Source organism: Erpetoichthys calabaricus, chromosome 14 (assembly GCF_900747795.2).
Source record: "Erpetoichthys calabaricus chromosome 14, fErpCal1.3, whole genome shotgun sequence".
Classification (NCBI taxonomy): Eukaryota; Metazoa; Chordata; class Cladistia; order Polypteriformes; family Polypteridae; genus Erpetoichthys; species Erpetoichthys calabaricus.
Genome location: NC_041407.2, coordinates 92,464,459 through 92,485,589, shown reverse-complemented (window position 1 = coordinate 92,485,589; position 21,131 = coordinate 92,464,459). Strand labels below are relative to the sequence as shown.

The 21,131-nt window shown below is 39.9% G+C and overlaps 1 protein-coding gene across 1 annotated transcript in view; it reads right to left on the bottom strand.

The window, feature by feature from the left end:
• Positions 1–445: 445 nt before the first annotated feature.
• erbb2 (erb-b2 receptor tyrosine kinase 2) overlaps positions 446–21,131 on the bottom strand; it is a 40,304-nt gene continuing 19,618 nt past the window's right edge. Inside the window, exons 2-26 of the mRNA XM_028819891.2 lie at positions 15,402–15,553; positions 15,005–15,191; positions 14,781–14,921; positions 14,630–14,695; positions 13,640–13,755; positions 13,289–13,430; positions 12,668–12,784; positions 12,438–12,564; positions 12,266–12,339; positions 11,962–12,052; positions 11,189–11,388; positions 10,683–10,891; positions 9,586–9,725; positions 9,436–9,483; positions 9,128–9,254; positions 8,616–8,738; positions 8,306–8,404; positions 7,742–7,927; positions 7,312–7,467; positions 7,114–7,189; positions 6,627–6,773; positions 2,954–3,051; positions 2,640–2,822; positions 2,122–2,482; positions 446–2,028 (exon numbers count right to left, since the gene is read on the bottom strand). Of these exons, the coding sequence (XP_028675724.1) occupies positions 1,667–2,028; positions 2,122–2,482; positions 2,640–2,822; positions 2,954–3,051; positions 6,627–6,773; positions 7,114–7,189; positions 7,312–7,467; positions 7,742–7,927; positions 8,306–8,404; positions 8,616–8,738; positions 9,128–9,254; positions 9,436–9,483; positions 9,586–9,725; positions 10,683–10,891; positions 11,189–11,388; positions 11,962–12,052; positions 12,266–12,339; positions 12,438–12,564; positions 12,668–12,784; positions 13,289–13,430; positions 13,640–13,755; positions 14,630–14,695; positions 14,781–14,921; positions 15,005–15,191; positions 15,402–15,553 (3,728 nt within the window). The 3' untranslated portion in view covers positions 446–1,666. The remainder of the gene's footprint in view (positions 2,029–2,121; positions 2,483–2,639; positions 2,823–2,953; positions 3,052–6,626; positions 6,774–7,113; positions 7,190–7,311; positions 7,468–7,741; positions 7,928–8,305; positions 8,405–8,615; positions 8,739–9,127; positions 9,255–9,435; positions 9,484–9,585; positions 9,726–10,682; positions 10,892–11,188; positions 11,389–11,961; positions 12,053–12,265; positions 12,340–12,437; positions 12,565–12,667; positions 12,785–13,288; positions 13,431–13,639; positions 13,756–14,629; positions 14,696–14,780; positions 14,922–15,004; positions 15,192–15,401; positions 15,554–21,131) is intronic.

Genomic DNA, 21,131 nt, shown 5'->3' with positions numbered 1-21,131 from the left:
TTCCTGACTATATGCCAAAAAAATGTTTAAATTATGGTAACTATCATCTCTAATTCTGCATGGAAAGGAAGATAATCATTGCATGTGTGAGAGTCTCCAGCAGTGAAATGGCATCTTGTCCATGTTCAAGTCCTGCCTTGCTTTTGATTTTGCTGGGATAGGCTCTGGCTCTTCATGATACTGTCATGGATAACTGGACTCAAAATGGCTGAATGGATGACTAAGGAAAGACAGAAGATTTGCTTAAGCAACAGGGGTTTACCCAAGTACGCAAAACAAAACATCCCATGTAAAGGAGTGCTCTCAGGAATTAGCCAACTCCTGCAATAAAAGATTTCCTTTGGTTACTAAATTTTTTTCATATCATCTTAGATTTTTTTCATCACATCTGATAAATATGAAGATTGTATACAGTACATATAAGTGCTTAATTTTAAGAATCAAGTTCAAGTATACCAAAAACAAATTTTATTTTGTAGATGGAAAGCTCTAAAAATTGATTTACTAAAATACAGTAATTTAACTTTAGAATTAGACCAACAATTATGACATGTAAAAAAATTACACTTGTAAAATCTCTTTATACCATAAAAAACCCAAAATGTACAAGTATCAAATATACAGTCTCATAATCTGTTACAATACAAAACAATCAAAGTTTAAACTTCTGTACAGAAGCTGCCTTTTGGTATAGCTATGAACCTACCAATATATTATGGCCTAATCTTCAAGGCAGACATTGCCATTCCTACATGACGGTGAGTTTCTTTGCCACTCCATTGGCAAAATTCTACACTGTATGCATGGTGTATTTGTTTTGTTCCTAATTTAAACATGAACTTTATTAATTCCAGAAGTAAACATATTGCTACAAAGGGCTGGGATGAAAACCTAAAATTGCAACGGCACTGCGGTGGTCGAAGAATGAAACAGGATATTCAGTTCAGTTTTGTGAAACACTCTTCACTTAGTATAGGCGCAGAATCCTGTTCTTGTACAATAACTCCCAACATGGAAATTCATAAGGCACAGAACTGGCAAGCGCAGTTGGGTATTAAGCCATGTAAGGCTGTGCTCATGTTGTGAAAGTTCTAGTAAATGGTAACGCTATGCTACTTGCATAGTGCAGATAATGCTTGTCTGGTTAGCAGAAATTGTCAATTAGCCTGTTAGAGGTTTCCATGACTATTTACCAGTATATTAACTTTCCAAATCTTTGTTGTATGGAGTTGGAGAAGAACTGATTAGCGTGATTTGTTTTTTGTTCTAATGTTTCTTCTCTCCGATTTCAGGTAGGCACAAATGTGTCATTTAAGTTGGCACAAATGCAAGTATTTTAGTCCAGCTCTAGAAGAAAGCCACGATGGCAAAACACATTGCTTCTAAACACATTTTGTGTGGCACACCAATAACCTTAAAAATGAGGAGATTAGCAGGTCAGTAGCTGCAGAGTAGTGTCTGCCTGCATAGAACTGGTTAAAAGTACTTTCCTTCTTGTGGCAATGGTGCCAGAATGCCCCTTAAAAAGGAGTAGCTCCAGTGCATGCCCTAGGGTGCAATAACGTGATAAGGGCTTGCTCATGAATATCATGATGCCCCTAATAAGTGAACCATCATGGCACCATATAGCCAAGTCTTCCTGTGACTTTACTGCTGTCCATCTGCTTCAGTGCTCCTTTGCCCTATTCCCACTCCAGGATTCGCTCAGCCCTAAATATTCTGGGTTTTCAACAGCAGGAGTGACAAAACCATTTATCTGTGAAGGTATGGCTTTTTCCAATGCTGACCTGCTTTGGGTGTCCATATCCCAGTAGTAGAGATTGTCAAAAGCAGGTGAGGAGCCCCCAGGGTCCCTGTGTGATGATGGAGTCAGGTACTCTGGATTTTCCACAGTAGTGGTAAATCCTGGCATTCCTTCCTTTATAGAGCTATACCGAGGAACACTTCCAGTCTGGCGAGGGAGCAAAGGTTTCAGGCTCTGTTTGAACATTCCCCCGAGAAAGCCATCATTTGTTTGGTTCACGTACTCTAAAGGGAAAAAGGAAGCAAAATGTGTGATTTATGCATATCTGGACATTATGGAATCTTTATAACTTGCCACATAATCTGTCCATTACTAACCAGGACTGATGTACCCATCCACTTCAATATCATCCTCATTTTCTAGTTCTGGGTCTATGCTGGGATCATCATAGTATCGATGAGTAGTGCTGTCTTCACGACAAGAGGGGACAAGCGAAAACTGCCCTGCCATAGCATCTCCTTCCAGAAACACAGAGTCCGAGTAACCTGCTGCTGAGCGTTGAGATGTGCTGCGAGCCAAAGAAGCCATCTGGCTCCATCCCCCACTTTTCACAGATGGGTATTGCCCACGTCCTGGTAAAGGAAGTGTAGGATACTGGCCCCTGCCAATTGTAGTGACAGAAGGAAGAGCACTTCGACCTCCAGGGTTCATGTCACCATTCAAAGATTGATCCATACTCTAAAAGGACAACAAACATAATATAGTTAGAAAGGGAAACTTTTGTAATAGCTTAGTATTAGTGAGACACCATCATGCACCTATTGACACAAGGTCCTGAAAAGAGATCATCCTAAAAAAACATTCTGAGAATTAAATATAATACTAAGGTGCCTACTCTGTTGGATGAAATCCTTGCTCTTCCATTAGGAACCTGCTCTGATGTTGCATTGAAGAAGGCTGGCTGGGGAACAAGATACTCCTCAGCATCAAGCAGCTCATCCATGCCATCCTCTTCCTCTAGGAATGTCCTGAAAAACTCACTGCCATCCGGAGTCAACAAGTTCATACATTCATCATTCTGAAAAAACAGAAGGTGGTCAATTGCAAGGGAATTCATTACAATAGTGAGAACAATGTAGAGTCTGGGCAGGATGCATTGATTTTTGAATATTTTAGCCATCTTCTGCCTCTTCACAATCTAGTTGTTACCTGAATGATCACATATTTGGATGGTTCTTTGGCCATTTCTGTAAATTCTGCAACCAGCTCCTGAAATCTGGGACGGCTATCAGGGTCAATCATCCAGCCTGAAGATAATAATAATAAAAAGAAAAAACTGAGAAGTTCAGAGTTTTTAAAGGCAAAATTAATTTTCCCAGTAGAGGCATATATCCATTTATTGTATAAACCTGCACTATTGGAATTATTGGTGACAAGGGTTTTTGGATTGAGAATCTTTTTATCTTTTCAAATCCAACTTGTTCTTCCCGGATACTGCCATTTTGTACAGCAGTTGCCTCAGTGTCACTAGACCATAAATGAATGGTGTTTGATGTCACCACTACAGTGGGTCTAACGGACAGCATGGGCATTTCTTAGTAAGCTGAGATTGTGGATATTTCCTTGAAATTTTATGTGAGATTTTCTTTGGTTCAGTATCCCCTTGTAATAAACTTGTGGCTATGACTTTTGTCTTCAATGTAGGGTTTGAAGTTTTAGCACATGTGTATTTTGATTCTCCATTTTCCTAAATGTCTCACCCCTTCAAAACCAAATAGCTACTGTGTGGTGAGCACACTGGCACAGTGGTTCTGCACTGTCTATGTAAAGTGCTTTGAGTAGGTTAGAAAAGCACTATAAAAATGAATTATTTACATCTATAGTAAATAACCTGTGCATAAATAACCTGTCCATAAACAGTGCAATTGCAATTACTTTGAAATGAGGCAAGACATTTTCCAGGTGAAATTTTAAATTTCTATAATTTTCTAAACTAAAAAAAAAAAATCACATTTTACAACATTGATATTTTATGTTCATCTACAAAAGTGAAAAAACTTTAAGCCTCTTTGCTAAATCTTACCAGTATGAGAAAGAATTCACTGATAAGGGCCTGCAGCAGAAAACAAACAAAAAAGAGAAAGCCACAGAGAAACAATGTTACAGTTTATAGCTGTAACAAGCCTTTTTTTTAGTAGCAATTGGTGGGACAAAAGTGGGACATTTAAATGAATACCTACTTAGGACAAATGCCATTCATGCAGAGCTGTTGCTGCTAGTAAATGCAGATGTTTATGACAAAGAGCCGGCTTTGTTTTATGAGGCTGCCAATTATATTGCTGATAGAGATGATTTTCCAGACTTCATCAGTTATGGAAGTCTGGATAAAATTTTTCCATTTTCCAAAATTAAATTAGAAGTATTAATTGAAGCATAAATGAGCATATAGACAACTTTCATTTGATTATGTTTTTCTTATTATTTTTGTAGCATACAGTGGCACCTACTCTGTGCTGATGCCATAAGGTTCCCATCTAAGCACTTTGAAGCTACACTATAGCTTAAGTATTTTTTTTTTTTTAACTTTATGCATACTAATATTTTTGAACAATTTTTCTAAAAAGGTTAAGCTAAACAGCTTTACATTCATGAGTTACTAGGGTTTATTCATGATATTCTACCCTAAAGCACTTCCAGTTTGCACCATGTCCGCCTTTATACAGCAAGCTGCCTAAATGGAAATTCCTGCCGGTTGTCCATCCCTCAAAAAAGATAGTGCCAATAACAAATTAAAAAATATATACATATTTTTTATTGTTTTATCACAAACATACTGTACCCCTAAAATGCAGAAATCATGCTTTCTAAGACAGGAACCTGTGCTATTATGAACTAGAGGGGTTCAGTATGTTTTGAGGCTTTTGTTTCATATTTGTGTTTCCCAATTTACCGGATATACAATTAGTTGGAGGTGACCCTTTCTTTTACATTTATAATTACAGCTTCCTTTCCACGATTTCAGGGTAGATGAACATATGGCAGATTGTGAAGAAATAAGTTCAGCTTTTACAAACAATACATTTGGTATTTTGGAAGATCACCATGCATAAAAATATAGGTGGAACAAATTTAGTGTGCCATAGTGAAGTGCTAAAACATCCAAAATGCTATTTTTTTTTAATTACAACAAAATGTTATCAAACAGAAAACTATGGCATTGTTTTGCAGGACTGATTTGAGCAAGCTTGCCCAGCATCCAAGTCTACCCTTTGTCCCACATGTGTCAGTAACTTGTGAACTCCATGTGCTGTGTGAACTTGCTCATAAAAGTGATGTACAGTAGATACACCAGTATTCTGTGCTGAAATATGGAAACCCATCTTGTGTTAAGGCACACATGGAGTAATGTTGGATGCTCAAGTGCAGGGCTGGTGAGCCATGACCTTGGTGGACCAGTACCTTTATGCTTGGTAAATTGTTATATTTTTAATACATTTAAACTAAACTTTACACTCCTTTTTAGAACTAAAGTCAGAAAGCTCTGCTCACTTTCCATAATAATGTGTAAGACAGTTTCCCACAGCAAATATTATTAACTGAATCATGCATAAAATATTTTATAAGTGTTATAAACATTGGCTAAAAATTGCAATACATGCTGTTTATCAACTTGTTCATATTATTTGTTTAAAAGATTTAACTTTATATGAATAACTGATTCCCTGGGCTACATACTGGTACAGTAGGTTTTGCTGCAGCTTCACAGCTATCATCTTAGGTTCAGGTCAGGTCAGGTTGGGGAGCATGCACTGGTACAGCACATTGCCATACCAACCACACGACAAAACAGCTCGAGATCCTTGGGACCCGAGTGCTGCCGTGCAGCAGGTGACGCCTCAGCACCACACCAGTAACATTTTTTTTTTTTGGGTGGCTGGAGTGTCAATCCTACTTTGGGCCTATGACCCTGAATTGAATTAACGTGGATATAAGAATTTTACATTACCATATATACTCACGTATAAGTCAAATATTGAAACCTGAAAAAATCGATCATAAAATCAGACCCCGACTTATACACCCGTTCAAAAATGCGACACTTAATTTTTTTTTTTTTTTACATCTTCTTGCCTCCTCCAATCTCACATCAATTTCTCAGATGCTCCAAACTTTGTTGCAGCAGCGCAGTTACCAATTTCTTTCGCCACTTCAATAACGTCTAATTTAAAACCAGCTTCATATTTTCTTCTGATTGAAAGCTCATCGTAGATGAGGGATGCTCTTATCATAAAGATGTATGAGGGTGTGAGACACAAAAAACACAAATCAGTGCAAATGTTGCTTCGGAATATTTCGGCTATTACTAAGTGGTCACGTAGGCACAATAGAGAGAGAGAGAGAGAGAGAGAAGTTAGAAGCACACACTGATACAGCGTATTGCTGCACCCACATAGAAAAAAAAGGCAGTGTGCTCCGTGGTTACTCTCTCTGATTGGCGTTAGCATATCATAATCTCTTGAACCAATAGCCTGAGTTTTCCGCATTTGACTTATACAACCGACATTATAAAATACCAGAAATTATACAGTAAAATCAAGTCCTGACTTATCCGCAGTAGAACTTATCCGCAAGTATATACAGTATTTTTAATTGTTTGCCCCATACAATTTCAGACAAGCATCTTCTCATTTAATGTAAATTATAGTTTACATAAGTTGTAATACAAGAATACATTTATATAAAATAATGGATCAAAATCAAACATTTAACCAAATGGCTCAATATCAACCATCAATAAATGGACAGTATGTAAGTATATATCATAAAAATTAAAGCAGTTTTTTGGTTACCAAATAATACTTCATGCTGAAAAACAACTTACAATTGGTCATTACTCCATATATATGCTCTGTGCAGATAGGTGGCTGGGAAAGCCGTTCTCCTTTCTCTAGCAGTTCAGGAATGTCACGGGCAGGATGATCATCGTATGGTTTTGCACCAAAGGTCATAAGTTCCCAAACAGTGACACCTAAACACAAGAGAAGAGCAGCCCAATGTTACACATATTAAACTACAAAAAAGTAGATGAAAAACTTCTAAACATTTAAGAGGCCCAGCCCAAAAAGTTTCTTTTGTTGGGATCAACAATGATGACAAATGCTACAAAGAAAATTCTTTGCTTTGCTATCCCAAGGGTGTCCCTTCTAAAAACATAGAATCCCAGCAATATTACTCAAGGAAAATGACAAGCAGGACAGTATTTGTTGGTTTTCATCTTTATGCATATCTCAATATGTTTCCATATGTAAAACCACATACATGTTTCTCTACTCGAGAAAGAAGTTATAGTTATGCAACAGGGTACAAACCATAGCTCCAGACATCACTCTGGTGTGTGAACCTTCTTTCTATAATTGACTCTAAGGCCATCCACTTTATGGGGACCTATGGAGAGACCACAAGCACATGGCAGTCAGACACTTCAAGCCTCCTGCAGTTTCCACTCTGCAGAGCTTGCTGAGACCCTCCTTGACCCCAGCTGTGCTGAAGCCTGTTATTCAACATACCTTTCCCCCTTCTGCATGGTATTCAGTCTCATAAATGTCCAGTAGGCGTGCAAGACCAAAATCTGTGATTTTCACATTGTTGGCATTTTTCACCAAAACATTTCGAGCAGCCAAATCCCTGTGAACCAAGCGTACATTTTCCAAGTATCTCATGCCCTACAAAAACAAATCACCAACCAAAAGTCAGATTCTCCAGGCAGTGTCCATTTCCTTCCTGCCTGGAGCAGCCAAAGCTCACTTAAATCTGTGGTGCTGCTTCTTTTATCTAGCAATCATCTTTCACTTTTCCCTTCTTCGCCCTCATGGATTAATCATAAATTTCAATCAGAAACTGAATTTCTTCTCATCTGTTTGAATTCTGCCTTCACCTTCTCCTTCTCCTCTTTTGACCAACCATCTTATCAGTGCATTTCTCAGGCACAACACTTACCTCTGCAATCTGCCTGCACCAGGAGAGTAGGTAACGGGAGCCGATTTGGTCCTTTTTCTCTCTCACATAATCCAGAAGGCAGCCATATGGCATAAGTTGGGTAATCAGCTGCACTGTGGAAGTTAAGCAAATCCCTAGAAGTCGGCAGACGTGGGGGTGGGAGACCCCTGCCATGACATATGCCTCCTAAATCAAAACACACTGTTAATTCTTTTATAGCCACTCTTTTTTCACTCCCAAATTACAAGTACAGAACACTATAATGTTACTGTAATCTGTACATGTGACACTAATCACACTATAAACCATCCAGATTCCTGCAAAGAAAATGAATTGGTGGTCAGTGATATAAGATGAATCTACGAAAATAAGAAACAAGCCAATACAATCATAAGATCATCCACAATCCTCCTTTGAGAAGGTCAAAAAAGCTGGAAGGAAGGCTTTTGCCAATAGTAGAGAAAGCATGATTTGGCAATTAAAACTTTAGTCTTTTAGGTTTGAATCAAACCAAAACACCATTTCTCACCCCACCTTTAAAATAAAAAAAGAAAAACAACCTACATCTAAGATTTCCTTGTTTGCTTTGGGTGATGTATTTTCTCTGAGCACTTTAATGGCCACTGGGATCCTAACGTTTTCTCCTTCAGGAGCCCAGACACCCTAAAGAAGAAGACACAGAGAAGGTCCCATAATTAAACAGGAAGACTAATGTGGCCTAGAAAGTACACATGACTTGGCAGCCATCTCTTGGAAGACAGAGTTCATAGAGAAAAATATAAGAGGACCCTTGACTTGCTGGTCACTGCTCATGCAGGCCAGTTGATCAGAATTGGTTCCATTATTGAGACACCACCTCAGCAAAAAACCTTACCTTGAAAACTGTACCAAAAGCTCCTGATCCCAGAACACGGAATTTCTTTAGTTCAGTCTCTTTTAGTATGCGCATCTTGGCTTGATTGGGTGTGGCCCCACTGGGGGTCAATGGTTCAACCAGCTGAGAAAAAAAAAAATAAAGAAGTGACAAGCTATTCACAACATCTGCAATTCAAAGTAGTGTCAGGAGACACTGTCAAACTCCATAGCCATTAAAAATCAGTAATGATTTCAAGAGGGAAGAGAAGCAATGTATTTGTCTTCTCAGAAACTCAACTCAGAACTGCCCTAATAGCAATCTAGCTCATAACATCTTTGGCCTTATAAGTTCAGATGTTTGTATGTGTCATTCCATTCTTCAATAATAAGTCTAGTATGTCTGACCTTATGTTGGCATGGAACACAAAATGCTTCTCCCTTTCTACATCTTCTCCCTCTCAAGCACATGATGAAGTAACAAGAATTAGCATTTGCCCCCACCATCCAACAAAGGATTCAACAAAAACTAACCTCATTCTCTTGTTTGTTCCTCCTTTCGGCTTTTCTCTTCTTGTGACTCCAGTAGGATACCAACAGCCCCAGTAATATAAGAAAGAGTAAAACTCCGCCTACTGCTGCAGCAATGGAGGTCCCTGGGCTGGACAAAAACAGCACAGAACTATAAGCCGACTAAGTTTGAGGGTGGATTAAAGTGTGTATCTGTTCGTATAACTCATTTTAGAAACACATGATATACTTGAGGAGAGATGGACCTCCTTTAATTAGCAACTCTTCGTAACTGACAACTAAGCTGATTGGTCTCACATTTTAAAACTTACCCTGGCATTTGATCCAGTGGGCAGCCTTTATCATCAAAGTTTGTGCAGCTTTAAGAGGAGAAGAGACAGATGTATAGTAAAATTGAACTAGAGTCACAGGGAGATACAGAACAATATTGCTGATATTATCAGCATTTCGGATGTACTCACGAATGGGTGCAGTTGGTTTCACACATCTGGCATTCCTTATTTTTGTCTGCATATTTCCAAATCTTAGGACCCCGCTGACACTTCTCGACACAAAACACTCCATCTTGAAAATGAAGACACTCTACACACTGGTCTGGGCCCTGCAAAAGAAAAAAATATGCACTCTTACAAGAAGCGATGGTTGCAAAGCACAGTCCAACATCATCATTTAAGAGGGCATGGTGTGCTTACAGTTATGAGTGATTGAGTGGTTCTGAACAAAATGCTGCTTTGCATTTCTGTACTTTGTCTTTACACTGGGTAGTAAAGTAAATACAGGGCACCTGGTATTGATAGACAGCCACTTATCTCTAACAGTTAGTATCTGAGGAGTGATGCCTCCACTAGTGAGCAACACAGGAGAGGTAATGCACTATTGTTAAGTGACAGTAAAATGCAAACTAGCCTCCATTGTCTTGGAGACACCCGTTTTGTCTGCTTTAGCCTATGCTAATTAGTAGTTAGGAGAGGTTGGTTGTGCAGGTACCACTCTCAATCAGTGCTTAGGTGTGTATGTTTGTGTGTCTTAAGCTTAGGGTCATAAGTTCTAACCCATAATGAATCAAATGAGCCCATTCACCTCACGATAATATATGCCCTGAGCTTATGAACAGAAGTTGTCAAGTTCAAAGCTCAAAGTAGGAAAACTTAAATAAAAACAAGGTAAAAAAAATGCTATAGTCCTTTCCTGTCAGATGCACACATGTTGATGAGCTGTGTAACGTGTGTTGCGGTGATCTAGTAGTACAATGCCTGCTTTGGCAATTATGCTGGCATTCACTGCAATTACAACACTAAAGTGGTACATTCTTGCACTGATATGCACAGTGGTTTGCTTTCATGCATCCACGCATGGAAAATGTGCAGTATGTTATTTTTTAAAAACATATTGTGCTCCTTCACAATTCTATGAATAGGGACAATCCACAACATAATAAAACGTAACTGTTCTAATGGGGAAAATTGATTTGGACTTCGAACAATTCAGAGTTCAAATGGTAGCATGCTCTATTGTTGTATTGGTCCCTAATACTGTATATAACAAATGCCACTCTTACCGGCCCTGTGCAAGTGGCACTGCCATTTTGAGGGAGACATTCTGGATCACATGAAATGCAGCGGGTCCCATTGACGAGTTCTCGGTAAACATCACAGGACTCAACACATTCCAGTTCACGAAGAAAGCCATCACAAAACAGACATTGGCTTGGCCCAGGCCCCCAGCAGCTACCATTACACAGTGAGTGGCACATACGTCCCTCCATTTCTGTTAAAGGAAAAAAAAAAAAAAAAAAAAAAACATCACAAGACCACAATAAATCTACTGCATTCCTTACAAGCAGGGAGTATTCAGGATTCAGTGGGGATGTCCTTCATAAGCATTTATCACTATTGGCCACTCTGTTAAGCCCAGTGCAGCCTGGGAAACACAGCGGAAGTGTGAAACTCTCTGTATGCTTCTATTCAGCATGAGTTCATAATGCCAATTCCCAGCTTGAGGCAACTGAGTAAACCAAACCAATTCCCCCCCCCAATTTATTTCCCAGTGTACATGCAGACATACCACACTGCCTGGGTTGCTTATTGTCCATATCAATGACAGCAGGCTGCCGGTTCTTGAAGATGGTCTCCCAGGTAATTGTGGGTGTATAACAAAGATTGGGGTTTTGATGAATGAGAACCAAGCCACCATTGACCTCCTTCAAGGACCGCAGGCCCAGTGATTCAATTTGAAGTGACTCAATTCCAAGTGCAAAAACTCCTCTGTGGGAACAGCAAAAATGGAACATGACATGGGTTATTAGGAAGTACACAAATGTCACATATTAAGGCAAGGAGAGTCAAGAAAGTCCTCTTCGTCTTGTTCTCCCAGATTTCTTTTTAATGGGGCTCTTTGTTCAGGGAGTCACTTTTCCATATTCTGCAGTTCAAAACAATGCACCTTCTCATCTTGTATGAGCCATTAAGTTAAATAGTAAACACTGAAAAAATCGAAATCCAGGGCAAAAAAAAAAAACAACAAAAAAAAATCAACATGACATTAAAATTATGATTAAACTATAAACCAGTAAATACATGGGGGCCTGTGCTTCAGCTGTAAATATGCCTCCCACCAGCTGATGAACAAGTCAGTCCATCTGTCATTTGATTCGAACGGACAAGCCAAAAATGGCTTCCCGGAGGAATTTTGCACATTCATAAGGAATGAGTGAGAGTGGCAGCACAGTGCTTACCCCGTGAACGCACAATAGTTACGTTTTAAAGAGAAAACAGAACACCTGAAAATGTGAAAGGACAGATATTTAATAAAAGTGTAAAAATCCAGTAGACTAGCACCTGTAAAGCATCCGGCCCCAAATCACAGTAAGATTCCCAAAGACGCCAAGGTCTGTCAAGTTGGCTGGCCAAGCTTGGATATACAGGAAACCTGAAAAACAGAGTGAACAGTCACCAGAGGTCCTTCCTCAAGCACCATTAATGAAATGCACAATGAAGTTCATCTATGCCACCCCCAATCTCAATTTAAGAGGACTCATTTTACAATTATAATTCCCAGATGGCTGTGTAATATTGGGTTTCATGCCCTTCTCATGTAAACCTGTAGGTCAGCTCATCTGGCCAGCTTGTGGTACCTTCTTACCTGTGATTTCAGTCAATGTTCTAAAAACTGTCAGGTTCTGGGGATTCAGGGCCGAAATGTTTGCAGCTGCATCTCTGCATTCAAGAAGAGAACATACATTAGGGCAACTATACTATTTCTTAGCACACCAAGTAGTCTAACATTACAAATTTGAAGGAAAGGTCCATCTCACCCTGTGAACGTCTCTGGAAAGAAGGCCAAACTTCCAAAGATTTTGGTGCAGTTAACAAACTGGTGGATGTTGGCAGAATTCACTGAACGTTCACCCTTAAGAGAGCCCATCCCTAAACCATAACACACTGTGTGTTGCCAGCAAAGGTATCGGGCAAAGGAAAAAAGAATTAGTAAAACATTCAGAGGTTAAGGTTGAGTACCCTGTTCCTCAGGTTGGGAGCTACTTACCTTTGGGACATGGACCATCACACTTGTCACACTTCCGCTCTTTGTTGTCAACCACTTCTATATTATCTGGTGGGCACGACAAAGTACAGGAGCCCACGGCTGTTGCCAAATAGGTATCTGATCATAGTTAAAAGAAAACAAACAAAAATACTGAATTCCATTCCATGCATGTTCTTACCAGGGATATGCCTATCAGGACTGATGCAGTGCATGTTGGCTTGTAAAACTAAGTTAGTTTTGTAGCTGTGCCCATTTCAGGAAGCTTTCCAGAAATGAGACATTGAACATTTATGACTGGGGTACAACTAAAGCTTGTTTCCACCACACAGTGAATCCCACTTACAGCAAGATTTAGTAGAATGGAAGGAAGCCCATGACAATAGAAATGAGATGTCACTTACAAGGAACACACAACATTAGAAAGGGTGCATTGGTTGAGAGGAGATAGGACAACATGTTACAGTGTGGTGGGGTTAGTATAAAGAGAGTGTGACAAGGAGGCCTAAACAAGGGGTAAAAGCCAGATGACAAAGACAACTAACCAAGGCTTAAACAGAGAAGAAAGAATAGTAGCGAGGTTTGAATAACATTAAAAGAAGAGTTACAAAGGTTTTCACTTACACGGACACTCTTTAACACATGTTGCTCCAAAGCTGTACTTGCGGTTTGGGTTAGGGTCGGACTGAAAGGTGATGGAGTTGTACACTGTTAGCGCAGGACAGCTGTCTTTGCACGTGCCACTGTCATTGAAGTGCCGACAAGCCTGTGAAAGAAGTATGCAGTTGCCAAAACAATATGGAGAGCAGCAAACCAGGGTCATGGCCACCTCCCTACTTCTTCCATTTTCCACAATAACAAACTAAATTGCTGCTTCTTCTTGCCCACAATTACTATCTGCCCTCACAGCAGTCCTAAATTTATACCCTTCTAAACGGACAGTAATAAGTTGTAAACATGAAGACCCACACTTACCAGACAGTCGGTGTCCTTGGGGCCAGTACATCCAGCAGCACACTGTTTGTGGCAGCAGTCATTGGGCTGGGGACCTTTACAACGTTGGCACCCTGCAGCACAGTGCAGGTGAGTGACTGGAGAGAGAGAGAGAGAGCACAATATTAGTATCCAACTGCAAGAGAGGCATGCTGAGGTCACCACTTGGGAAAACAGGAGGCTACAAAACCACTGGCAAGTTTGTCACAGGTGTAATTGAAAGGGTCAGAAAGAGGAGAAAGGCAAAAAGAAAAGCTAAAGGTCAAACCCCAGAACTACAGGAAATGTCCGATGGAGGTTATTACTGTTAAGGGAGGTTTTACCAGTTATTAAATATATGGGTTCTTCCAACCTGGACTGTAAATGTTTAAACAGAGTGGCCAGTATTGATGTGAAGTCCAGTTGTTTGAATTGTATTACTGTAAGCAGATTGTGTTAGTCTATTATTGTGACTTTGTTGAAGCTTAGTCCCAAATTTGTAGTATTAGGCATTTACATACACAATTTTTTGACATGTGAAGATTCTAATATTTTACATTTGGAATTACCATAAAAACCTCTTAAATATAAATTAAGGGATGTAGTCTTAAGACTATATACTACACTAGTGAGACCACATCTGGGGTTTTGTGTGCATTTCTGGTCACCATGCCACAAGACAGACATAGTAGGCACCTGAAGCTGTGCAGAGCATCCAAATGCATCCCAGGACTTAAGGATTTAAAAGATTTAAACCTTTTTGGTCCTTGTATTAATCTGATTCACAATGTGACAAAATGAAGACTATCACACCAAATGGTTTTTCAATAACAACCCCAAATCATTACATTTTCTTTATTTTTATCCTGGTATATTACTTAACATAAAGTGTAGAAATAGTGATAACAATACACTGGAGCATAGACTAAGAGATGGATGAAGACGGACCCAAATACAGGATAACACACACAGCGACTCAGTCAGCAGACTTACTGTCCTGGCAGTACTCCTTTCCTTCTGCCCAACAGGATCCATCACAATTTGCAGAGCAGGGGGGGCCTGAAACAACATCACAAGTTATTCTTGAACCCAGACAGATTCTCCAAAAATCCAACTTTCTTCTTTGAGCTCCTCAGTTACTCACACTGCACCCTTCGTCCGGCCTGGTCCACCAGAATATTGGACAAAAACTTATTGCTTTGATCCAATGTGTCATTCCACTTGATTGTCTCCAGATAGCAGAGATGAGTATTCCCAGAGATTTTCACAGCTCCCAGTAGAATTTCTAGAAATACAGAAAAGACAGACACACTAGAACACCCAGCTTTTTAGACCCAACTCTAGATTAAATATTTTTCCATCTCTTACCTGAAAGGTTTGGCATCCGCACCTCTTCCAGGCCTTTTGTTCCCTGAGGATCTGAATTGTTCAAAACTGCCAGAGCGAATGTGCCTTCAAAGAGCTGGGTGCCTCGGATAATGCGCAGGTTTTCCAGAGGGATGAAACGCACAGATGTGTAGGCGATGAGGACGTAGCCCTGCACCTCTGAGATCCCCTGAAAAGAGGATAACAAATACTCCACCCGTCACAGATAAATAGGAAGGTCTGAACTCTTGGGACACCTTGTGACATTATCTTTTAAAGGTGCTATACAGTTAATAAACGCCAGCAGTCCTCTTTTCCTTTACTATGTACTCACAGATACAGGAGTGTACTCTTTATATATAAAAAAAAAAAAAAAAAAAAAAAAAAAAGCATGCGGTACCTGCAGGAAGCTCAAGTTCCAGTTTCCATGAAGATATGTGATCTCCAGGTTGCCCTGGACCACTTCACAGCCCGTGTAAAGCATCTTCAAGATCTCATAATGGGTCTGCTGGCTGGATGGCACGGTCAGCTTCATATCAGAACCAGTGCAAACTGGGAGACAAGAAAGAAAAAGATAAAATTAAGTGAGAAAAACAGGCAGTCTAAGCAGGGGGACTCTCAAACAAGCTGAGCAGCAGTTGATCACTTCCTGAGGGCACGCTTCAAAGCTCAGGGTCAAGTGCATGAAAGAACCATATGGCTGTGTGCCTTCCTGTCACACTTCCTACAGCCACAACATGTCATCCCAGGAGATCAGCTACTGCAAGACTGGAGCCTGGTTTACAGAATCCTCTCTCTCGAAATATTTTTAACAGGAATATAAAACAGGCCAGTGTCACAGTCACATACTGTCTATTGGTAGAAGATGGTATTGAGGAAAGGGGATGAAAGAAGAGAAATCTCAGAGGCAAAGGGGGAGTCTGGGGTGGGCAGGGTGGAGGAAAATTGTGGACAAATCTATTGGTGGACTGATTAAAACATTCCAAGGAGTTAATAAATATAATGGAGATCTGAAAGGCTGAATAGAAAATGTACAATAATTCTACAGGAGGGAACAGTCAGATTGAACTGAACTTATTAAGGGCAAATTTCAAAATGGATGAGTGCATGAGAAACATGTTATAAGGAAAGACAGACCAGGGGAAAAGCCATTAAGAGAGATTCAGGAGAGAAGAATGAGCAGATAAAAACACCTGTAATGTGGTCTGATCAAAACAAATTTCTCTGTTTGCAAGTATGATCAAATGAGAACAGTCAGAAGGAAGAAATATGCAAGGTGGAGCAACCAACTGGTATACCTAAAAGGACAATGTGACTAGATAATAGTCAGCATGTGGAAAATCCGAAGATTATACAGATTAATAATTAAAATATGTAATGGCAAAATGAGGACTGGCAATAACATTTATATTGGTCTCACTGCAGCTTGTCACAAACTGGGATAAAGTGGGCCTGCACCATTTAGAAATATACAGAGGAGGCCATCACTGTCAGTGAACACCGCATTTACACCCATGAGTCATGACCTGCCCGTCACTCTTAAGAAAAGGAATCCAAAGTGTGAATTTATTTTAGATCACTGCAGGCTCATGTAAAGGCTCCAGAGAGGGAAACCCCCTAGCTGAGTGTTCCAGTAATGCAGTAAACCAAGCCCTACTAAATATATAAAAGTCTCACTATTTTCTTGTGATACTGAAATTATTTTTTTTTTTTTTGGAGTGACCACTTGTGACCTCTCACCATTGAAGAAACACACAATCACTGCCTATTTGTTACTCAGCCCACACAAAAAGCAATTTTGGAGTAGTTCTTGTTTTATCATGAAACTAAAAATCAAACTAAACAAACTAAAGAGTATGGCATTGCTGCAAATACAATTTGATGACACAAATAACACATCTAGCTGAATGGCTGATCAGGTAGGTTTTTTTATTTAAATTTTCACACTGGGAGCCAACACTTCACAATTCATTTACTGTATGTGAAATTTCCTCCAGGAAACTATTATTTGCTGTCTGTCTTTTAGCATGTGAACACAGCGTTACCGCTGCACAGTTTAAGAAAACTCAGCAGCCCTGATCCCAAACTCTACCTGGCACCAGCACAGTTAGAGCAAGAGGAGAGATTCATTTAAACAAAGACATGCTGAGATGCTGTCAGTTTGTCATTCCCTGACATGCAGCATTTGAAGCTCCCTATGACAGTTTTGGTATTCCTGTATATTTTGTTGTCAACACATTTCCTTTAGTTTGAGAAACTGAGCAATTTTCACAGCTCCCATTCTCATATTACCCACTAATAATATGCCAGCTCAACAAATACATTTTAAAGTCTAAATGGCAGCACAGGGATCATAAAGTGCACCACATTATTCTAGTGCAGCCCTGGCAATGATGAGCCATGCAGGCCACCGGGACCGCTTGGCAGAATGATTTTTTTATGAAGCCCCCCACCTCACACAAGGTGTTTCTGCCGATCATACTCTGTCTTTAATATTTTTGTTATCTTAGATGAGGTTATTAACTTATTTGAAAATAAAGAGTGCACCTTTCATTGTGATTGCAGTATCTGCTCCACAGTACAACTCAGAACCCCTCTTAGCTCAGAAGTCAACATTCCAGGAGAGCTTCACTAAGCTCCTCCGGCATTGAGAATGTTCAACACCAGATGCCAGTGTCATGTGCCCAATGTCATAACCTTCAGGGCCGCGCTCTGGGCCCACTACAAACACAGCCTGCAATCCTGCTGTGTTTGACAAGGTTCTCTGTTACAAAGTGTGGGTTAAGCCAACAACAAGAAATTAAAACATACAGCACAGCTGGGAATACTGAGACTCAGACAAGCCAGGACCCTCAGCAAGGAAAAGTCTGTCACTGCAAGTTCATCTAATTTGTTTTTGTCTGCATTACAAAGCCAGATCCTTTCAAACAAAGCCATTAACCCAAATAGATAAGACACTCAGGTTTTCAGTGCTCAAAGGGTTTTGTTAACAACCATTGATACATCATAAGCAGTTCTCTTAAATCATACTGAAGAATTGTATCTGGGGGTCTGCGTTTCATCTTTTACAAAATGCAGTCCTAGAACATATCAGTGTAAACAAGATCAGTCTGCTGTTCTATATAATCAGCATTCCAGAAATGCATTTTTGTAAGGAGGAATGGCCTGTTACTTTATATAATTTAAATTCCTCTATCGTGACAAATAGTACAGAAAGGCTGACCCTATCTGTCTTTTATGTGCACTAGTAAGTCTTGTGTGAGTGTGCACCTGAGTAGCATCCTGCCCGGGGCTTATTTCCTGCCTTGTACCCAAGTGCAGCCAGGATAGACTCCAGCCCTCCAGTAATAAGTTAAGCAGCTTTAATAATGTTATACATCCAGCTCTTAACAATGTAGGATCAGCCTGCTGTTCAATAAAATCATCATTGCTATAGCATTTGAGAGGAAGGAGTTGTTGAGCTTTTGTAAAAAAAGATAAACTTCCCCTTTGGATAAATAAAGTACAACTTGGCAAAAATTCCCAGAATCCAATAACAGCACAGGAGTAGACTATGCTGCTATGTATCAAATGCCTACACTCTTGTTAATCAGTGTTCTGAGTGGCATTATGCAGAGTTGATAGACTTCATATTTCGACATTTATTTGTTTTTTGTTTTTTTTATTGTGTTTTATGAGCATTGATGGACTTGTTAATAAAGAGTGTCCCTGTGAACAGACTGTTAATCAGCAACATTATGCTGGACTGCTGAATAATTTGAAGGAAAGCTTTGTGAAAAAATGTCCAAAGTAGTGGCACACACAAAACTGCACATTACACCATGACAGTGAACCTGCACATGTCACTGCACCATGACAGCTTGCCGGCACACACCACATTGTCAGTCAAAGAGTTTTTGACCAAAAAAAAAAAAATTTTTGATGGTGGCTAAACTGGAATTGTTGTAAATTATATAATTATGTTTTTTTTTTTTAATTCCGGAAATTTTTGGGTCCCCCTCGTATCTATTTCTCCCAATATAACCTGAATCACCTTGCTGTACAGGTCATGTCACTGGTACAGCATGTTGCTGCACACACCACATGACAAAACAGCATGGGATCTCGGTTGGCAACCCACCCCCCCAAAGCAGACACGTGGTCCAGTCCCACCCTCTGAAAATGACCATATCTGCCGCATTCAGGTGTTACCTGGGTATCCCCTCAGCCTGGTCCAGCCACTCGGGTCCTTGACAATGAGGATCCTGTACACTGGATCACCCTTGGAGAATCACACTTGCTGTACCAAACACCTATTAGACAAGAGTCATCTATAGTAGTTGATACAGATGGCCCATGGGATAAATTTGGTCCGTGTTTTAAATTTAACTGGTCTGTTATTTAAGTTTACATTATTTTAATTAAAGAGAAAATGTATATCATTTTATTTAAATTCACAGCCAGGACGTTTAATAACCAATGGTGAAGCGGGCAGTAGGAGGCAAGGTACAAAAATATGTCTTTTATTGATTTAAATACATTTACTCTACTGCATATACAGCTAGCAAAAACAGTTCTCCCCCAATCCCGAGCATAAAACATTAGAAAGTTGACAATTAAAATTGGACAAAAGGTTACTCTCAAAAATGTGTATATTTTTGAGAAAAACCAGCCAAAAGCTTCCACAGGCGATTTGACGACTTCAGGATTTCAACAAGCATACTTCTCTTTGTCAAAGATTCACTTTCTGTTAAACTCAAGAGACTTCTGCCTGTGAATGGTGTGGCCAAACTTCAGTTAGAGATTACATAACTCCTCAGCTCATAGCACCTTAAAAATAACATTCAAAAACATTGACCTTGCAGCATTTTGGGCTCACAGTACTCATTAATGTAAGCACAACCACAGATTTGCACTTTTTTGTTGATATGTTCTATCAGACGGTTGTGGCGAGCACCTTCTTCTACGCGGTGGTGTGCTGGGGAGGCAGCATAAAGAAGAGGGACGCCTCACACCTGGACAAACTGGTGAGGAAGGCAGGCTCTATTGTAGGCACGGAGCTGGACAGTTTGACATCTGTGGCAGAGCAACGGGTGCTCAGCAGGCTCCTATCAATCATGGAGAATCCACTGAACAGTATCATCTCCAGACAGAGGAGCAGCTTCAGCGACAGACTGTTGTCACTGTCCTGCTCCACTGACAGACTGAGGAGATCGTTCCACCCCCACACTATGCGACTCTTCAGTTCCACCAGGGAGGTAAACAGTAACATTATACAATGTTATTGACTGTTATACCTGCCTCGCACTCTCCACCTTGCATTTTTTAACTTGCACTGTATTTTTTATAACTCTTTAATTAATATTGCTTTTATCAGTATGCTGCTGCTGGAGTATGTGAATTTCCCCTTGGGATTAATAAAGTATCTATCTATCTATATCATTAATAAGGTCCTAACTATAAGAATCTTGCCTTTCCACAATCATCTTAATCAAAAGGAAACAGCATAATCATCTCACGCTGTGCCTACAAGTACCTGGGTGTCCACATCAATGGCAGGTTGGACTGGTCTAAAAACAGAGGAGTTATATAAGAAAGGGCAGCACTGGCTCTTCGTCCTTAGGAGACTGTGTTCCTTTAATGTGGGAAGTGACATCCTTCACATTTTCTATAACTCTGTAATGACCAGTGCAATTTTCTATGCTACGGTGTGCTGGGCTGGTAACATCACTTCAAGAGAGGTCCACTGAATTAAAAAGCTAATTAAAAGGACATGCTCAGTAATGGGATGCACTCTGGACGCCCCTGGAGGTAGTGGTGAAGGAGAGAATTAAAACAAAAATGAGCGCCATCATGAACACTGCTGCACATCCCTTTCTCTAACACACCAACACTGAGGACTTTCAGCCAACAAATCATTCAGCAGAAGTGTGTCAAGAAACGCTACTGGGGGGCTTCCTTTATACTAACAGCAATATGCCTGTATAGTGCCTCACTGGAACTGCCAAGTCGTAAGTTTTTCTTTTCTTTCCTTTTAAACATTTTCTTCATTTTTAGTCATTCTAGTGTGTGTTTAGACCATAGTGTTTGTGTGTGTATATTATATATATTAATGCATTTATTTTTAAGAGCTTGTGTAGAAAACCAAGTT